This window comes from Corylus avellana, chromosome 4 (genome assembly GCF_965113065.1).
Source record: "Corylus avellana chromosome 4, dhCorAvel1.hap1.2, whole genome shotgun sequence".
NCBI classification, from domain to species: domain Eukaryota; kingdom Viridiplantae; phylum Streptophyta; class Magnoliopsida; order Fagales; family Betulaceae; genus Corylus; species Corylus avellana.
In genome coordinates this window covers 4,164,666-4,182,530 of record NC_142493.1, presented here as the reverse complement: position 1 = coordinate 4,182,530, position 17,865 = coordinate 4,164,666, and the positions used below count along the sequence as shown (strand labels likewise).

Below are 17,865 nucleotides of genomic sequence, written 5' to 3'. Positions count from 1 at the left end.
GAATCCAGACAACTGTCACAACATATAAAAAAATATATAAAAAAAAGTTCAATACAAAGCATATAAAATAAGTTCAAAAAATGGTTAAATTTCTTTTTCTAAAAAATGTTCAAAAAATACATTAATACTTCAATTGTGATTATAAGTAACACATTGTTAAATATAATGTCAATTACTTAATTTGATATTATATAATTATATAGTCTCATTAAATTATATCATATGATTCATATGATTAATTATTTAAATTCTTATTATATTTACTTATAATCTTTTTTCTTTGAATTGAACTTAATATCTAATGGTAAATGGTAATGTTCAAACTCCTAAATCCTAAATTCTTAAAGCATCTAATAATGCTTTAATTAAATTGTAGACTTGTAGTTATAAGTAATATATTGTTTAATTCAATTGAATCAATTGTGATTATCATTGTACATTAATCATATGATTAACTTGTAGACTTATGACTTATGAGTTATGTCATATTATATATGTATTATTTATTATTATACAATCATATGATTTAATGATCAAGTCATCATGTGATATAATCATTTCAATTATAGTGATAATATATAAATTACTAAAATTATAATGATAATACATTAATACTTAAATTGTGTTTATAAGTAACACATTGGTCATTGTTTAATCCAATGTCAATTACTTAATTTGATATTATACGAATCATATCATCATTGTACATTAATAATATGATTCACTTGAAGTCTTGAATAAAGTATTTGAATTGTCATTAAATCATATGATTAAGTATTGATATTATACATTTATATTATTCATATACATATGTGGACTTATATAGACTTATAACATATATAGACTTATAAGTTTATAACATACATTGGAAATAAGTCTTTAGATATTTAATTGTTGTATTAGTATGAATTGGTATACTTATGAGTTATGTCATATTATATATGTATAATTTGTTATTATATAATCAAATGATTTAATGATCAATCTCATGTGATATAATCATATAAATTATAGTGATAATATATTAATACTCAAATTGTGATTTAATTATTTTTAAAAAAAATTGTGATTTAATGATCAAGTGATTATGTTATATCTATAAATATTTTTATAATTATAATTATAAAAATATATTATATAAAAAGGCGGTTAGCGGTTACCGGTTACGGTTAGTAGACCCAATAACCGCTAACCGCTAACCGCTAGGCGGTTATAGCGGTTAGGCGGTTAGCGGTTAATGCGGTTAGACAGTTAGGCGGTTAGGCAGTTGGCGGTTATAACGGTTAGCGGTTAGAAACCGCCCGCCTTTGCACCCCTGGGGAATAGGGGATTGTGTTTAGGGTTTGTTCAAATGAATGGAAATGAAAGGAAGGTTCCAGTATAAACTTTCCCTAAATGAAATGGCGTCATTTCTTGAATTAAAATGATGTCCTTTTGTTATAATTTTTTTAAATTTTTTTCTATAATATATTATTAGTATAAGAGGTAGACAAAGGCAGATAATCTGCCCCCGCCTACCCCTAAGCCCGCTATTCGCGGGTGGATAGCGGGTAGGGCCATCCATCCGCTCTTATTATGAGTTGGGCTATTTGCCAACAAACCCGTGCGGGCGGGTGAATGGCAGAGGCAGGCCTATTTTTACCCGTCCCGCTGTATAGGCCTACATGGGATTATTGAATGGTTTTAATTACTCTTTCCCCCCTTCATTAGTGATATCTTAGGCCCTATGGCCCGTATCCAACTGCTCTTCTTTGGTGACAAATTCAAAAACAAGAAATTGAGCATTGGTGAAATTAAATGAGACACCTTAAAATTGTTTTATTTTATGCAATTCATATAATTTATTTTTCATGTAATTTGATAGGAATTTGTGCACAAGTTAAGCGAAAAACATGAACTTGGATGTGAATTTTTTATTTTGATAAACAATTGAAACCAGAAAGAGAAAGGGAAAAACAACAAAACATTGCATAACAATGAGCATAATGTGCTTAAGAAAAATATCAATCAACATCATTAATAAGTGGCATTTGCTTTTACGTAATCACATGTTTAAACCAAAACAATAAAGCACGCACGCTAACAATTTAGCAAGGTTTGTTTTGTTTGTCAATATGTGTAGCCTATGTCAGGGCATAACACTCGTAGTTAACGATTAAAGTATTTAACTCTATCTATAATGCGTAAAAAATAACTCAATACAATAAGATTAGCTAAGAGATAACTATGTAATTGTAGCTTTTGGACCTTAGCATTATTTTATTGCAGAGAAAAGAAAGGAAATGGGGGCACGAAGAGAAAACTAAAAAGCAAAGGAAGAAAAAAAGTCGGAAGTATTTCAATTATAATGATAAAGGAAGTTTGGTATATCCATCGATCCGAACGGCTCTTTGACGTTTAGTTGAGAATTCAATTCACGCGCGTGACTCTTTGGTGGCGCAAGCAATAAAATATGGGGTCTCATTTTTTGGACAAACCTCCTCATCTAGGATCCTGATCCCCTCATCTATCCATCTTTTTTTGGACCACATGTTTTAGTTTTCACCTACCAATAACATGGTATTTGAAGGGTTGGAGACCGTTAAGTATGCATGTGTTACACATCAAAATAATTGACTGAAAAATGTTTAAGTGGACAATATTATTTTGAAAAATATTTTTTTGGAAAATATTTTTCAATATTTGGTGTATACGAAAAATCACAATTTTTTCTATATATAATCATATTAAACTTTAAATTACCAAAATCTCTCGTTCAGATGAGTCCCAAACGGGTCCAAGAAGGGTCATGTTAGGTCTAGACCAAGTCTCAGCGGTGTCCTAACCAGGTCCCAATGGTGTCCTAAACGGGTCCTTCGAGGGTCCCGGTGATCTTGGCGGTGTCCGGTCAAGTCCTGACGAGGTCCTAATTGAGTCCCATTAGTGTTCTAGTCGTGTCTCGGGGGGTCTCGACCAAGTCCTGGCGGTGTCCTAACCGAGTCACGATTAGGGGTGGCAAAATGGGTACCTGACACGACCCGATTACGACCCGCGGGTACCCGTTACACGATTAGCCTATATCCAGACACGACCCGTTTATCTAAACGGGTAATCGGGTTTGACACGATTATGACACGAAAATAGCCGGGTAACCCGACACGACCCGTTTAAAATAACTGGGTCTAATCGGATAGACACAACCCGACACGACCCGATTACCCTAAACTACAAAATTAAAAAAAAAGATATTCAAAATACAAAAATAAAAAAATTCAAAATTGTAATAATAATACTAATACAATAATACATCAATATAGTCAATGCAAAAAATTGAGTTCCAAGAGATTAAAGGCTTTAATAAAGGATAAGAAAAAATATATATATATTGGAAAGTAATTGTAATTGAGAAATTGTACTCCAAAAGAAATTACTAAACTCATAATTTCACCTAAACTTAAAAGTTAAAAGTTAAAAGTTAAAACAAGTAAGTTCATTTATTAAAATAGTCCACTTATTATTTAGTCCCACATGGAACAAAAGTGTTAAAAAATTAATTTAAACAATGAAAATCACAGTTTTCTTGTTAGCTTTCTCTTTTGTTGGTAATTATGTATTAACTTATTTCTTGAAGCAGGCTTCCTTGTCCCCAAATGCTGAAAATGGTAAAGTAAGTCTTAATTTCTTAAAGTCTGTACTTAAAAAAAAAAAAAAAAAAAAAAAAGGTCTTAAAGTCTATAAGTTAGTAAACGTGAGGAGTCCGCAAGGCAAAAAAAAAAAAAAAAAAGAGAAAAAACGTGAGTCCGCAAGGCAGAAAAAAAGAGAGGAAAAAAAAAAAAAAATTCCGGGTCTGGCGGGTCGCAAGGCAGAAAAAAAAAAAAAAAAAAAAAAAAAATCTGGGTCTGGCGGGTCGACCCGCCAACCCGCCAGACCCGGAACTGTGCGGGTCTGACGGGTCGACCCGCCAGACCCGCACAGTAATCATGTCTAGCGGGTCGACCCGTCAGACACGAAATTTTCGAGTCTTAATCGAGTAGACCCGATTACGACCCGAACCCGATTAGCCCAAACCCAATACCTGTTTTTTCGTGTCGTGTTCGTGTCGGGTTCGCGGGTCGTGTCAAAATTGCCGGCCCTAGTGTTCCGATCGAGTCTTGGTAGGTCCCGGCCAAGTCCTAACCGGGTCCCATCGATGTTTCGGTCAAGTTCCGGTAGTGTCCTAATCGGGTCCTAGAGGTGTCCCGGTTAGGTCTCAGTGGGTTTCGACCATGTCTTAACTGGGTCCCATCGGTGTCTCAATCGATTCTCGGCAGTGTCCTAATAGAGTCTCGATAGTGTCCTAGTCAGGTCCCTGTGGTGTCTCGGTCAAGTCTCGGCAGGTCCCGACCGGGTCCAAGCGATTTTCCGGTCAAGTCACACGGTGTCCTAACTAGGCCCTGATGGTGTCCTAGCAGGGTCCCAGTCAAGTCCTACCATGGTCCCGGTAGTGTCTCGGTCAAGTCTCAACAAAGTCCCAACAACGTCCTAGTTGGGTCTGTCGATTTGAGAATAAAGTAATCAAATTTGGAAAATGGTTTACAGTTTTCAAAATGAAAACCATTTTTCAAAAATTAAAGAGGCTTGTTTGCTCAAACTGAAAATATTTTTTGTTGACTATTATTTTATGTCGCACCAAACACTTGAAAGTACGGAAAACATTTTCGAAAAAATTATTTTACGTTGAAACATAAGGAACCTTATATTGAAAAGATGTCACAAGTTTGAGTGGTTAATATAGAAGTTGGGCACATATTTATAGACTTAAGCTTTGGGTTGAATATAGTATCCTAACATACTATATTATGGTCTTCCTAAAAGACTTTCCATAGTGTTATTCTCCCTAACAAAGTTGCATTAGAGCTGATGATAGAGTAGCACATGCACAGAAAAAGATCTTTGACGACAAAGGTGCAAGGTAGATTAGGATTCAAATTCACATAGCACACAAATAATCCTGAAAATGATCCATAAGATTGATAAAAGCTTTTGTTGAGGGTATGTATAACAATGTGATGATGTACTCATGTGTAAGGGGCGATTGTTAAATATACCCATCCCGTATTCAAAAGATGTCACAAGTTTGAGTGATTAACATAACATAGTTGGACTCAAACCCATATACGTAAGCTTTGAAATAGAGTAACGTCATATCATCTTAAATATGTTATGGTCTCGTTTAAAGACTGTAAAAAGTCACTCTCCATAACAGATAATCTTAGCCCTATATAGATATTGTCGACACAGATTGAGCAGAACGCCAAAGAATCGATCCATTTTTGAATTCGTACATAGTGGATAGAGGGTTTTCAGAGATGGCAGCAAATCAACAAGAGTTGAGAAGTATGTTAAGCACAAACAATTTCATCACTTTGCTTTGGCTGCTTGTGTTAGTGGTGTTTGCAGCATTGGGCACCGTCAAGTCCCAGTCAATCGTCGAGACCCTACCGGGCGTTCCCGGAAAACTTCCTTTCAAACTTGAAACTGGGTAAGTCATCTTTTTCTTTCTTTCTTTTTTGGATGAAAAGACATATCTGTAAAACCAACAAACAAACAAAGAGCAAAAGCAGTTTTTGGACAGCCTTAAACCAGAAACCAGAATAGTGACAGGGATTTGATTTCCCAACCAGAAAAGTGACAGTGACGGCCATATTTTGTGTGTAAATTCTCAGATATGTGGGCGTGGGGGATGCCGACGATGTGCAACTGTTTTACTACTTCATTGAATCCGAGGGGAACCCAAAGAAGGACCCTCTCTTGCTCTGGCTCACAGGAGGCCCTGGTTGTTCTTCTCTCACCGGACTCCTTTACGAAATTGGTAGACTTTCCAACCCTTTTCTTTTGCTTTGAAAAATGTTGGGCCTAAATCCTAATTACAGTTTAAAAATGAATTAAGAAGAAAAATTTGTCAGTTAAATTTATGGGGAAAGTTCACTACCCCTCAAACTACCACCAAAACTACCAAAAATTATCAATGTTCATCAATGACGAAATTACGTTCAGTAAAATAAAAATAAAAATACTAAAATTTCTAAAAAAACCTAAAACTAACACACAAAAAATCCAAACGGTGGCCAATTTTTTATTTTTTATTTTTATAAAAAATCCATTTTATAAGAAAAAAATTAAAAAAATTTAGATTTTTTTATATAAAATTTGAAAACTTTCATTTTTTTAATAATTTTTTAAATAAAAATTTACGTTTAAAAAAAATAAAAAAATTTTGTTTAGTAAAATAAAAAATAGTTTTTTTTTTTAAAAAAAAAAAAATTCCGTTTTAAAAAAAAATTAAAAATTAAAAATTTTAGTTTAAAAAATATTATTTTTAAATTAAAATTTTTTGTTTTTTTTAAATCTTTTTTTTTTAATTTATATGGATATTTTTGTCTTATTGAGAAATTTATAAGGGCATTCAATTGGTTTTCAGATGAAATAGTCAAAGGTCTGATCCAACAAATGGTATCAGAGTCATGGATTCAACTCGCAAGAGTGTTACGTTGAGGGAGGGATTGTTGAGGAGCAATAGTACCGCTCTGCTCACGTGGACGACTCTTAAAACATGCATTACATTGTGCGATTTTGAATGCCTCCCTCACTATACACTAATTGATTTTCAAATGAAATGAACAAAGACCCAGTCCAACAAAAATTGACAATTTATGTGCGGTTTCAAATCTCAATTATTGACTAAGAAAAAAAAAAAAAACCACAATCATTATATACCATTATGGAAATAAAGATTTGGACCGTTTCTCACCTAAGATATATAGATCATGTTTGCGTGAATGCTTTTGTGTATATATATATAGAAATTTTAAATTTTTTTAATGAAAAAGTAAAAAAATTTTGTTTTATAGTAAATTTTTTATTTGAATAGTAATAAAAAATAAAAATATTGAAAAATTGAAAAAAAAAAAAAAAAAAGTGAAACTTCAACAAGTCCATTGCCAAACGGACCGTTTCTTTCTTATATCGGTCAGAAATGTTAAGTGAACTTGTTGTTTCTTTAGTTAATATTTATCACATATACAAATTTAGGATTTTTTTTTTTTTTTTTTTTTTTTTTTTGTGGTTCCAACGCCTTAATTTGATTACTTTGCACTTTAATGTAGGTCCATTGTCATTTTAATTATGAAGATTTCGATGGAAATCTACCAACATTTTTGTTGAACCCATATTCATGGACAAAGGTATGTCATCACTCATCATACCCTTCTATCTATCCCTTCAATCATTATATATATATATATATGAAAAATCTAAAACGACTCCAAACGACACCTATTCACACGTCTAGGAGTTTTACAGAAAATATCCAGAAAAACAGATCTAACCTAACAATCAATAATCAACCAAATACAGATATGTAATGAAAATCAAGAACACAGATATTTGGTTACGAAGAGGAAACCATTTAGAGAACTCTCTAAATGTAAAACCTCTCCGGGGCAGCCAAACCCAGGAAATCAATCCACTATAAGAAGAATAAGGAATACAAGAAGAATTACAAAACCTTTGCAATTTACTCTTCCTTGTACACGACAAGCGACCCACTTGACTTCTACCGCAGTAGCCCTTTCCAGAACATCTGGCACAATTCTTCTACTTGATCTCCTTTACCGGAACTCCGGTAGACTTCGGTTGTATATGATTTGTGATGAAGACACAACCTTTAATTCTAAGAGAGACTAACCCTAACACTCAATATCTTAAACGCTCTCTTAGCACATGGAATTCTTATGTGGAATTCCTTACAATTTCGTGCATAACAGCTCTCTATATATAGACTACAAGAAAACCTAGTACTAGTTGAAATGGGAAGAAAAACTAGTTCTAGTTGGAATAGGATTCATCCAAATTTTCTTCCTTATCTTGCGAGATGATTTTGGCATAGCTAACTTTCGAATTTTGAAAATCTTATTTCACAAAGATTTGTAGAATTTTGTGTTAGCTTTCCAATGCCGCTGGTTTCACCTCAATCCGATTCTTGAGCCGAAAGTTATGGTCTGAATACTGATACATGTGCAGGATACGAAATTTAATCAAATCCTATTTTAACTCTAATTAAAGAATTCCGATTTAATTAAACTTAACCATATCATATAGGTTTTCTATTATGATTGGTTAAGCTTAACCACATCTTGTAGGTCTTCTCTTGACACAACACCTCGTGTATGCACTGCTGACTGGATTGCAGATGAATGTATTTTGTCACTGAATTTGGCAATTCAAAACCCAACAAACTCCCCCTTTGACAATTCTGTGACAAAAATTACAAGTTATATCTGAATAGATAACTCCTGTTTCCTGAAACACTCACAAAACATATTAAACGTATGTGGAATAGAAATACCCAATGTACCAATAATATAACAGATTTGAATAGAATATAATCATGAATAGCTCACCAAATCAGTTAAAACACAAAACAAATATCATTCATAGATGCAACAAGTATATCAAAATCAAAATCAAAATCATCTATGGTGTTCTATCTATTCCCAATCTGCACTCTCTAAAACTTTCTCTCCCCCTTTTTGTCATGAATGGACAAAGGGCAGTAAAATACCAATAAGCCCAATGAAAGTCAGAGAAACATAAACAAAATAAAAAATATGAATGTATAATGAGTGAAATGCAAGAGCATGATAAAAAACAATTCTCCCCCTTAGTGAATGACATAAAAAAAATGAAGAAAAAAGTCAGAATTTTTTTTTTTTTTTTTTTTTTTTTTTTTTTTTTTTTTCAATATAAGACTTGTTATGTCAAATACACTCACATGATAAAACATAAAAGACTCATGTATTAAGCAATGATTATCTGGTAATATCTCAAAATGTCCAAAATATACATGAGAATAAAAAAATATGAAACAAAAGTTTTTTCAACACAAGCAAAGCAACATGTTCCACTCGACCCATGCTTGTGTGTTGTGTGTGAAAGCTAACCATCAAGTAAGTTTAAGAACTTATACGGTAATGGGATAGGCTAGCAAGTAAAAACTTAAATTACCTCATGGGAAGATTGACATGTATATCTAAACAAAAGTCAAACCTTGCTAGGGCCGTGTCACCCTCATCCAATACACTTCCCATGTAGTAGTAGCACATACTCAAACATTGTCCGGTAGTGACCGTCTCTTTCCACAATGAAAATGGTCACGACTATTTCTATAGGGACAAGTTGAGCACAAATAAGACATAGTGAAATAGATTCCTTTTGGAATATATTCATATGTTTTCTTGTTTCACTATTTTTTTTCTTTGAGAATGTGTCTTTAATCATTTAGTGCTTAAACCAAATTAGAGGAATGCTGGAATTTTTAGGTCCTAGGTTCAACTAGCATTTGGTCAATTTGATAGACACAACTAGTCAATCTTCTTCATATGGTTGCCTAACATAACTCACCCTTAAGGCCAAATTCATACTCAATTTAAGCTTAAATGTGCACAAGAGTTCAAGCATAGGTAAAATGTACCATAGGAGCATAAGCTTAGGCCAAAAAAAAACAATCAGTCCATTAATAAATATTCATCCCATGTATAGTAAGCACATTTTGAGATATAAGGAATTGGATCCATGAAGTATACATGAGAAATTTATGGACTATCAAAATGCATATGACAAAAATAAGGAGACAACCTAAAAACTATATTTTTGTCTTTTTGATTTTTTTTTTTTTTTAAATAAAATGCACAAAATTAATGCAATGCATATATATGCAAAACTGAAATTAAAAAAAAACAAACAAAAAATAAATAAATAAATGCAATGCAATGCAATGAATGCTACATGCTTTAGGATATGAAGAAATATGCAAGACAACCAATCCTAAGCATGTTATGGACCACCTTACTTTAGGTGAGTTCACCACCACTCCCCCTCAAAGGGTGAATGGTATCGACCTTCCTAACCCAAACCTTCTTAACCCTAGGTACAGATTTGTGACTCTTGTCAAACTCATCTAACCTAGATAACACTCCCTTCATCATTATGCATAGTCCCTCAAAACCTTTCCTAGAATATGAATTCTCACTCTTATGCTCACGAGGTCTCAACTTAAAACAGTTAGGTCGAATATGACCAACTTTTCTACAATGATGGTAGGTAGGGACAAATTTCGGAGAAACTTGTCTCATATGAGGAGGGATATACATATACTTAGATCTAGACAAACATGACTCTACACCACCTTTTTCTTTCTTAGGAGCAGCCTTTTTATTCCAAGGTCTTTGGGATTTCAACTTAGAACAATTTGGTCTAATATGACCAATAATCCCACAATGATGGCATGTAGGAACAAACTTTGCATGAGTTTGTTTCCTTGAAAGAGCCTTGAATTCGGGCTTCACACAAGTATTCATACAAGAAGTTTTGCCCTTATCCAAGCAAGCTATATTGGCTTTGACTTCTTCAACTTTCACATGCTTAACAAACAAAGTTTTTCTTTCAGAATTAGAAGCATGTGAAGTAGAGGCACCCAATTTATCAATAAGCATAGTATTTTCAGATTTCAAAGAGTCAATTAAGGCATGTGATTTAGACAAATTAATAACCAAAGACTCTTTCTCATGCTCAACATCATTAAGCTTTTTAAGGGAAATTTGATGATGATGAGTTAATTTAACAAATTTCTTAAAGAGCTTGTTATAGGCCATCTGAAGGTCAATCTCCTCATCAGAATCCATGCTAAGGGATTGAGGAGTATTCATAGCAAAGGAGTCAAGGATCTCACTCAGGAATTTAATCCAAACAAAGTGAACCCGCTCTGATACCAATTGAAAAATCTAAAACGACTCCAAACGACACCTATTCACACGTCTAGGAGTTTTACAGAAAATATCCAGAAAAACAGATCTAACCTAACAATCAATAATCAACCAAATACAGATATGTAATGAAAATCAAGAACACAGATATTTGGTTACGAAGAGGAAACCATTTAGAGAACTCTCTAAATGTAAAACCTCTCCGGGGCAGCCAAACCCAGGAAATCAATCCACTATAAGAAGAATAAGGAATACAAGAAGAATTACAAAACCTTTGCAATTTACTCTTCCTTGTACACGACAAGCGACCCACTTGACTTCTACCGCAGTAGCCCTTTCCAGAACATCTGGCACAATTCTTCTACTTGATCTCCTTTACCGGAACTCCGGTAGACTTCGGTTGTATATGATTTGTGATGAAGACACAACCTTTAACTCTAAGAGAGACTAACCCTAACACTCAATATCTTAAACGCTCTCTTAGCACATGGAATTCTTATGTGGAATTCCTTACAATTTCGTGCATAACAGCTCTCTATATATAGACTACAAGAAAACCTAGTACTAGTTGAAATGGGAAGAAAAACTAGTTCTAGTTGGAATAGGATTCATCCAAATTTTCTTCCTTATCTTGCGAGATGATTTTGGCATAGCTAACTTTCGAATTTTGAAAATCTTATTTCACAAAGATTTGTAGAATTTTGTGTTAGCTTTCCAATGCCGCTGGTTTCACCTCAATCCGATTCTTGAGCCGAAAGTTATGGTCTGAATACTGATACATGTGCAGGATACGAAATTTAATCAAATCCTATTTTAACTCTAATTAAAGAATTCCGATTTAATTAAACTTAACCATATCATATAGGTTTTCTATTATGATTGGTTAAGCTTAACCACATCTTGTAGGCCTTCTCTTGACACAACACCTCGTGTATGCACTGCTGACTGGATTGCAGATGAATGTATTTTGTCACTGAATTTGGCAATTCAAAACCCAACAATATATATATATATATATATATATATATATATATATATATATATATATATATATATATGATGATTGAAGGGATAGTATATATATAATCAAATTGAGAAAGGGCTACAAAAAATCAAAACACCAACTAAAAAAAAAGGGTTGAATCCTAGTCTTTTTTAAGAGCTGCATAAAACAATTACCGAGGCAAAAAGGCCACAGATGCTTCCGTCAAGGCGTCAATATATTTTGATTGTAAAGACTTGTTTGTTTACTTAGAAAATGCGAGAAAATGGTTACTAGGGAGGATTGTTTGTTTACTCTTTGTTATCAAACAATGGTGATAATTTCCAGGTTGCTAGTATAATATTTTTAGATGCTCCCGTTGGCTCGGGATTCTCATATGCAACAAGCTCCCAAGGTTACAATATCACAGATCTAACATCTGCAGCACAAACCTATGAATTCTTGAGGAAGGTGAGTGAAAATTCTATAAAAATAATGAGACTTTTACCATTCTCATATGAACTTAAAGCACATGATCATAATAATAATAATTCTTTATAAAGATTATATATATATTAATGGAATTTATTCCAAGAGCTGCTCATCTTTCTATATGTGCTGATTGATACAGTGGTTAAAGGATATTCACCCAGAATTCATGTCGAATGTGCTATACGTTGGTGGTGATTCATATTCCGGCATCATCGTTCCGATTATTGTTCAAGAAATACATAATGGTAATTTATGAGCGAGTGCTACTACTCTTCACATCCACTAACATAACATGTTTTAAATGGTTTTCTTTTCTTTCTTCTATACATGTAAAAAATCACTTAAAATTCATCACGTTATTTGATAGCATTACTCTTTTCTAAGGTAGTTCCCTTTTAAATTTCAACTCCCAAAGGTCAATTTGATTTTTCATGTATGTTTTTTTTCTTGCAGGTAACAGCGTCGGATGCTCGCCGTTAATAAAGCTCAGTGTAAACATTTTTATTACGCAACTTGAGCTAGTTCTTGATTGAATATTAAATTAAATAATTAAATTTATTAATTTTTATTCGTTTGAGAGTAAACCCTGCCTTTATAAATTGAAAACAGGGGTACTTGCTTGGCAACCCAGTAACAGATAAATGTGGCGATGTCAATGCAAAAGTAGAATATGCTCGTGGCATGGCACTTATATCTGATGAACTCTATCAAGTAAATCCTCAAAAAATGACCCCATGATTTTTATTTTTTTAGGTATATATATACCTGAATTTTTTTAGTATATGTCTAGCTAATTTATGTTTTGGCCCCTATCGATAAAAATTTATGGTTGACTACATTAATTTTTTTTTTTTTTTTTGTTAGAACTACCCAATTAATATTATCGTTTAAAGTTTGATGATCTACGGGGCTGTAGTCTTTTTTTTTTTGGGTATAGCTTGAGAGAGTTTAGTGGATTCTTTACTTTCTCGTTTATACATACACCCTATAAATTTGCACTTACTCTAAATTACCGTTTGTGACACTGAACTCCCTTCAACTACCATTTTCTTGCGCGCGGTCAACACCTCCCATTAGGGTTTAACGTTAAAATTGTTAGAAAATGTTGCATGTGACTGGCATGTACAATTTTTTTTATTTATTTAAAATATCCAAAATATCCCAATTTTAGGAAGTAGAATGTCGCATTTGTCCTTTAAATAAAAAAATTACAATAATATATATATATAATTTGGATAATTCGTTAGGGTTGGACCACCCTCGATCTCGACCTCTGTTTTTTTTTTTAAGGATAATTTGGATAATTCAAATAAAAAACTTTACACAAGTAATTAGTAACATGCACAAATTTTCGTCCATTTTAATGTGAAACACTAACACAGGATACTGAGATGTATTTAAGGGGGACAGGCAATGGCCCTGGTCCTCTGAATTATAAGAAAAATAATAATTTAAGGTATTTTTTTGTCAATTGGTCCCTTCTCAAAAAAAATTTTGCCCTGATTCCCCCAAATTCAAAGCTGACTCTGTCCCTAAGGTCCGGCTATCATTTGAAAGGAAATGATTGTTTGAAAAATTATCTGTAAATAATTTGTCAATTTGTGGGGACTAATTTAATTTTATTGTAATTTCCAGGCAGTCAGAAGAAGCTGTGACGGTGAGTACGTGGTTGTAGATCCAGAAAATGTAGAATGTTTGAAAGATCTTGAAGCTGTGACGAGGGTGAGAAGAATACCCAATAACATTTACTTTCAATCTTCATTTTAATTTATGATAAATGCTATTTTTCTAATCTTTCATCCATTTTTTTAAAAAAAATATAAAATAAAAATCACTATTAAATCTGTAATTGTAGTGCATCGAAAAACTCAATCCCCCCAACATTTTGGAACCCCATTGTCCTTTAATTACCCGAAAATCAGATGGAATAAGATGGAATATTCAAGCATTTCTTGAACAAAATCCTATGTTGATTCATATGCCTCATTCATGGTCTCAACCTCCTGCCTTATGGTGCCGGGTAAGCCAATTTTTTATTTATTTTTTATTTTATTTTCTCTCTTTCTCTTGCTTAATTGCTTAATTTGCTAATTTTATTTAATTATTTCTTTTGTAGGTTTATACTTACGTTCTCTCTCACCTTTGGTGTAACGATGCAAATGTACAAAAAGCTCTTCACATCCGGAAGGTATTACTATTAGGGAAATTATATCTAAAATTCTTAGGTAAACGCGCTTTTTTTAAAAACTCCCTGGGTATTTTTTTTTGAAAATTTAGTCCTTGGGTCACTCGAAACTACTAGAAAACTCCTTACTGTCAATTTTTGTTAACTTCCGTTAGTCTACTCAAAACTCACCGTTTTATCTGATTAAAATATTATTTTTTATTAATTTAATTTAAAAAATTCAATCTTAAAAAAAATAAATAAAAAAAATTGAAGGGTGGTCAGGGGTGGCGGTGCCACCCCCCCAACCCCTATGGGGTATCCGTAAGCCACCCCAGGCCACCCCTTGCACGTTTTAGCTTGAATTTAATTTAGGATTCGCGTGATCATCATCATCATCATATATATAGTTGTCTTGGCAATCTAGTGACGGTCATTTCTTATGAAGGTTCTGTTTTCCTGTACTATATATAGCTTTGGCTACACCTAATCATTTCCCCACCCTTCCCTTCCGCCCTTAACAGGTCGAAGCAGAGAAGCCAAATCCAATATTTCTAAAAGCTTGCGATTTATTGGGAGTGAAGCCCGAGGATGCTGTACATATAGGGGATGACCGCAGGAATGATATATGGGGTGCCAGAGATGCAGGTTGTGATGCTTGGCTTTGGGGAAGTGACGTTCACTCTTTTAAGGAGGTAAACTGTCATACACATCTCTTATTTTTCTGGGTGTTACTTGAAAGAGAGTTTTAGCCTCTCAATTTTGATGTTTGTAATAACAACTTTAGGAAGAGAACATCAAGGGCAGTCTTCAGTTCATTTTCTTCTATTCTTCTTGCGATTCTTTCAATTGTTTTTCGAAACCAGTTGTTCTGTGTGTGAGAGAGAGAGAGAGGATGTGAAAATCTTTGTTTCTTGAAATTGCCTCAAATACACTCTTGGAAATTCTATAAGTTCAACTCGTCTCTGTTTTAGCTTTCCTTGTTGTCCTTCAAAGCTTCTTCCCATTCTGGAGTTAAATAACAAAGAAGTAGGGTGAGAGGAAGAACGAACGTGAAAGTTCTGAGGGAAAAAGATTCATTTATGATTTCCAGGAAAAAAAAAAATTATAAGATAGAACATGCTATTCAGGAATTTTGAGGAAATGTCCTTAACCCAAAAATGTATATAAAAAAAAGGGGTGGCCAAGGGTGGTACTGCCACCCCTGGCCACCCCTCAAATTTTTTTTTTTTTTTTTTTTTTGAAAGATTGAATTTTTAAAATTAAATTAATAAAAAAATAATATTTTAATAAAATAAAACGGTGAGTTTTGAATAGACTAACGGAAGTTAACAAAAATTGACGGTAGGGAGTTTTCTAGTAGTTTCGAGTGACCCAATGACTAAATTTTCAAAAAAAAAATACCCAGGAAGTTTTTAATAAAAGCGCGTTTACCTAAGGATTTTAGATATAATTTTCCTTACTATTATACTTAATTTCTAGTTAACAAATTAAATCCATTTTTTTTTAATTATAAAATAATCACTTCATAAGAATCTTATATATGATGACCAACAGGGAACAATAAAGAACTGGGTAAGATGTAATGAGAGCATGTCCTACACATATGATGTTACCAGTACCGTTGATTATCATCGAAATTTCACCAAGATCACAGGTTATCGATCGTTGATTTACAGGTGATAACATTATTTGTAAATTCACCATTGAATCTATGGAACCCACATTGAGAGCTACAATTCAATGGTAGATTTGCCTTATATTTTGTTTCTCTCCTCACAGTGGAGACCACGACCTGCTTGTTCCGTTTTTGGGCACCCTAGAATGGATAAGATCCCTCAACATGACTCTCAATGATGTTTGGGAGCCATGGCTCGTGGATGGTCAAGTTGCCGGGTTGGTATCTAAAATTTGCAAAACTAGTACATCTTTTAGCCTCTATTCTCAAATTTTAATCTTTTTCCCCATGCAATAAAGTTTTCTTCTAAATCAGTTCAGAGAAAATTTATTTCTTCAATTCAGTCTATTAAATTAACAGATCTTTAGAGTATGTGAAAATCACGTACTATAAAGACAAATGTCAATTTAGTAACTTGAATTAAAAAAAGAATTCTCCGACCCAATTTAAATGAAGACTTTGTCGAAATAAAATTTCCCGATTATCTTAGTTAAAACTACTCTTATCATTTTAACGGGTACACACTGGACTTCGAGGAGAATCAATATAGTATGACTTATGCTACGGTCAAGGCACGAAAAAGACGTCTAATTATTTTTCTTCTTTGTTTTTTAGTTTTTGGGTTATTGAGGAAGAATAAAAGTTAAGCTTTCCTTTTATATTGTGATTGTGGTTGTAGGGAGGGGATCACACAGCTCCGGAGTACAAGCCTAAACAATGTTTTGCCATGGCGGATAGGTGGTTTGCCCACTACCCTCTATGATCTAACAGCTCTGGACGCTCCGAATGTCTCGAGACGGAGCCAGATGTTCTTCTTCATTTTTTCTTCTTCTTCCTTTCTCTTTTTTTTTTTTTTTTTTTTGTTTGGTTACATCCCCCTTTGGTATATGAACATGTATTTTCATATACATGGAACATGATTCTTTCCAGTTCATTTGAAAAAGACCTCTAATTATTTTTCTTCTTCGTTTTTTTCTTTTTTTTTTGTTACGTCCCCCTTTGGTGTATATATATATGTACATGAAACATTATTCTTTCTAGTTCATTTGAATTGAATAATATTCAGTTGATTATATTATAAGGGTATTATTATCTTTTCATAAGTAGTACGATGATGCATGCAGTGTTAGGGCCCGACCGGGAAGGCTTAATTAATGGTCCTAAATTGAAAAATTCTACATATTTCTAATATATTAAATTAAAAGTCTTATATGCATGGCAGGTTCTATGAGTTTTTTTTTTTTTTTTTTTTTGTTTCCTCGAGTCCTATGAGTGTATTATACTATTATATATACTCCATGGACAATTTATTATACAAAGGGGTTAAATACAAATGTAATCCCTATAGTTTATCACTTTATCAAAAAGATTATTGGATTTTCAAAAATGAAAAATTTAGTTCTTGTAATTTCTACCTTTATTAAAATGGTCATTCCGTCTATCTATCGTTTAAACAATTAATGTGTAGTAAGCATCAATGTAATTGCCCTCACACGGGTTAATCACCTCGTATGCAAGGTATGTTATCATTACTTACACATCTAGACCAAAAATTTTAAAAACATCAAATGACTACATTATGCCTGAAAACCGTTAGGATAGTATAAGGTACCATTAGAACAGTCCCATCACTAGGACAGTCTTAGCGGTAGGAAGGTTATTCGAAAGGCACCGTTTTCATAACGGTTCATACACGGAAACTCCTAACTCTGAAAAATATTCATTTTTCTCCATTTAAGGTGTTCTAGGACCTAAAACGACTTCTTTT

The 17,865-nt window shown here is 33.2% G+C and overlaps 1 protein-coding gene across 1 annotated transcript; it reads left to right on the top strand.

The window, feature by feature from the left end:
- Positions 1-5,219: 5,219 nt before the first annotated feature.
- Positions 5,220-16,860, top strand: LOC132177873 (putative serine carboxypeptidase-like 52). The gene is made up of 11 exons (XM_088515471.1): positions 5,220-5,500; positions 5,685-5,830; positions 7,125-7,202; positions 12,112-12,234; positions 12,395-12,500; positions 13,891-13,977; positions 14,111-14,275; positions 14,372-14,443; positions 15,977-16,098; positions 16,202-16,319; positions 16,777-16,860. Exons 5-11 carry the CDS (start codon positions 12,429-12,431, stop codon positions 16,858-16,860), a joined length of 720 nt encoding a protein of 239 aa, XP_088371597.1. The 5' UTR covers positions 5,220-5,500; positions 5,685-5,830; positions 7,125-7,202; positions 12,112-12,234; positions 12,395-12,428.
- The last annotated feature ends 1,005 nt before the right edge of the window (positions 16,861-17,865 follow it).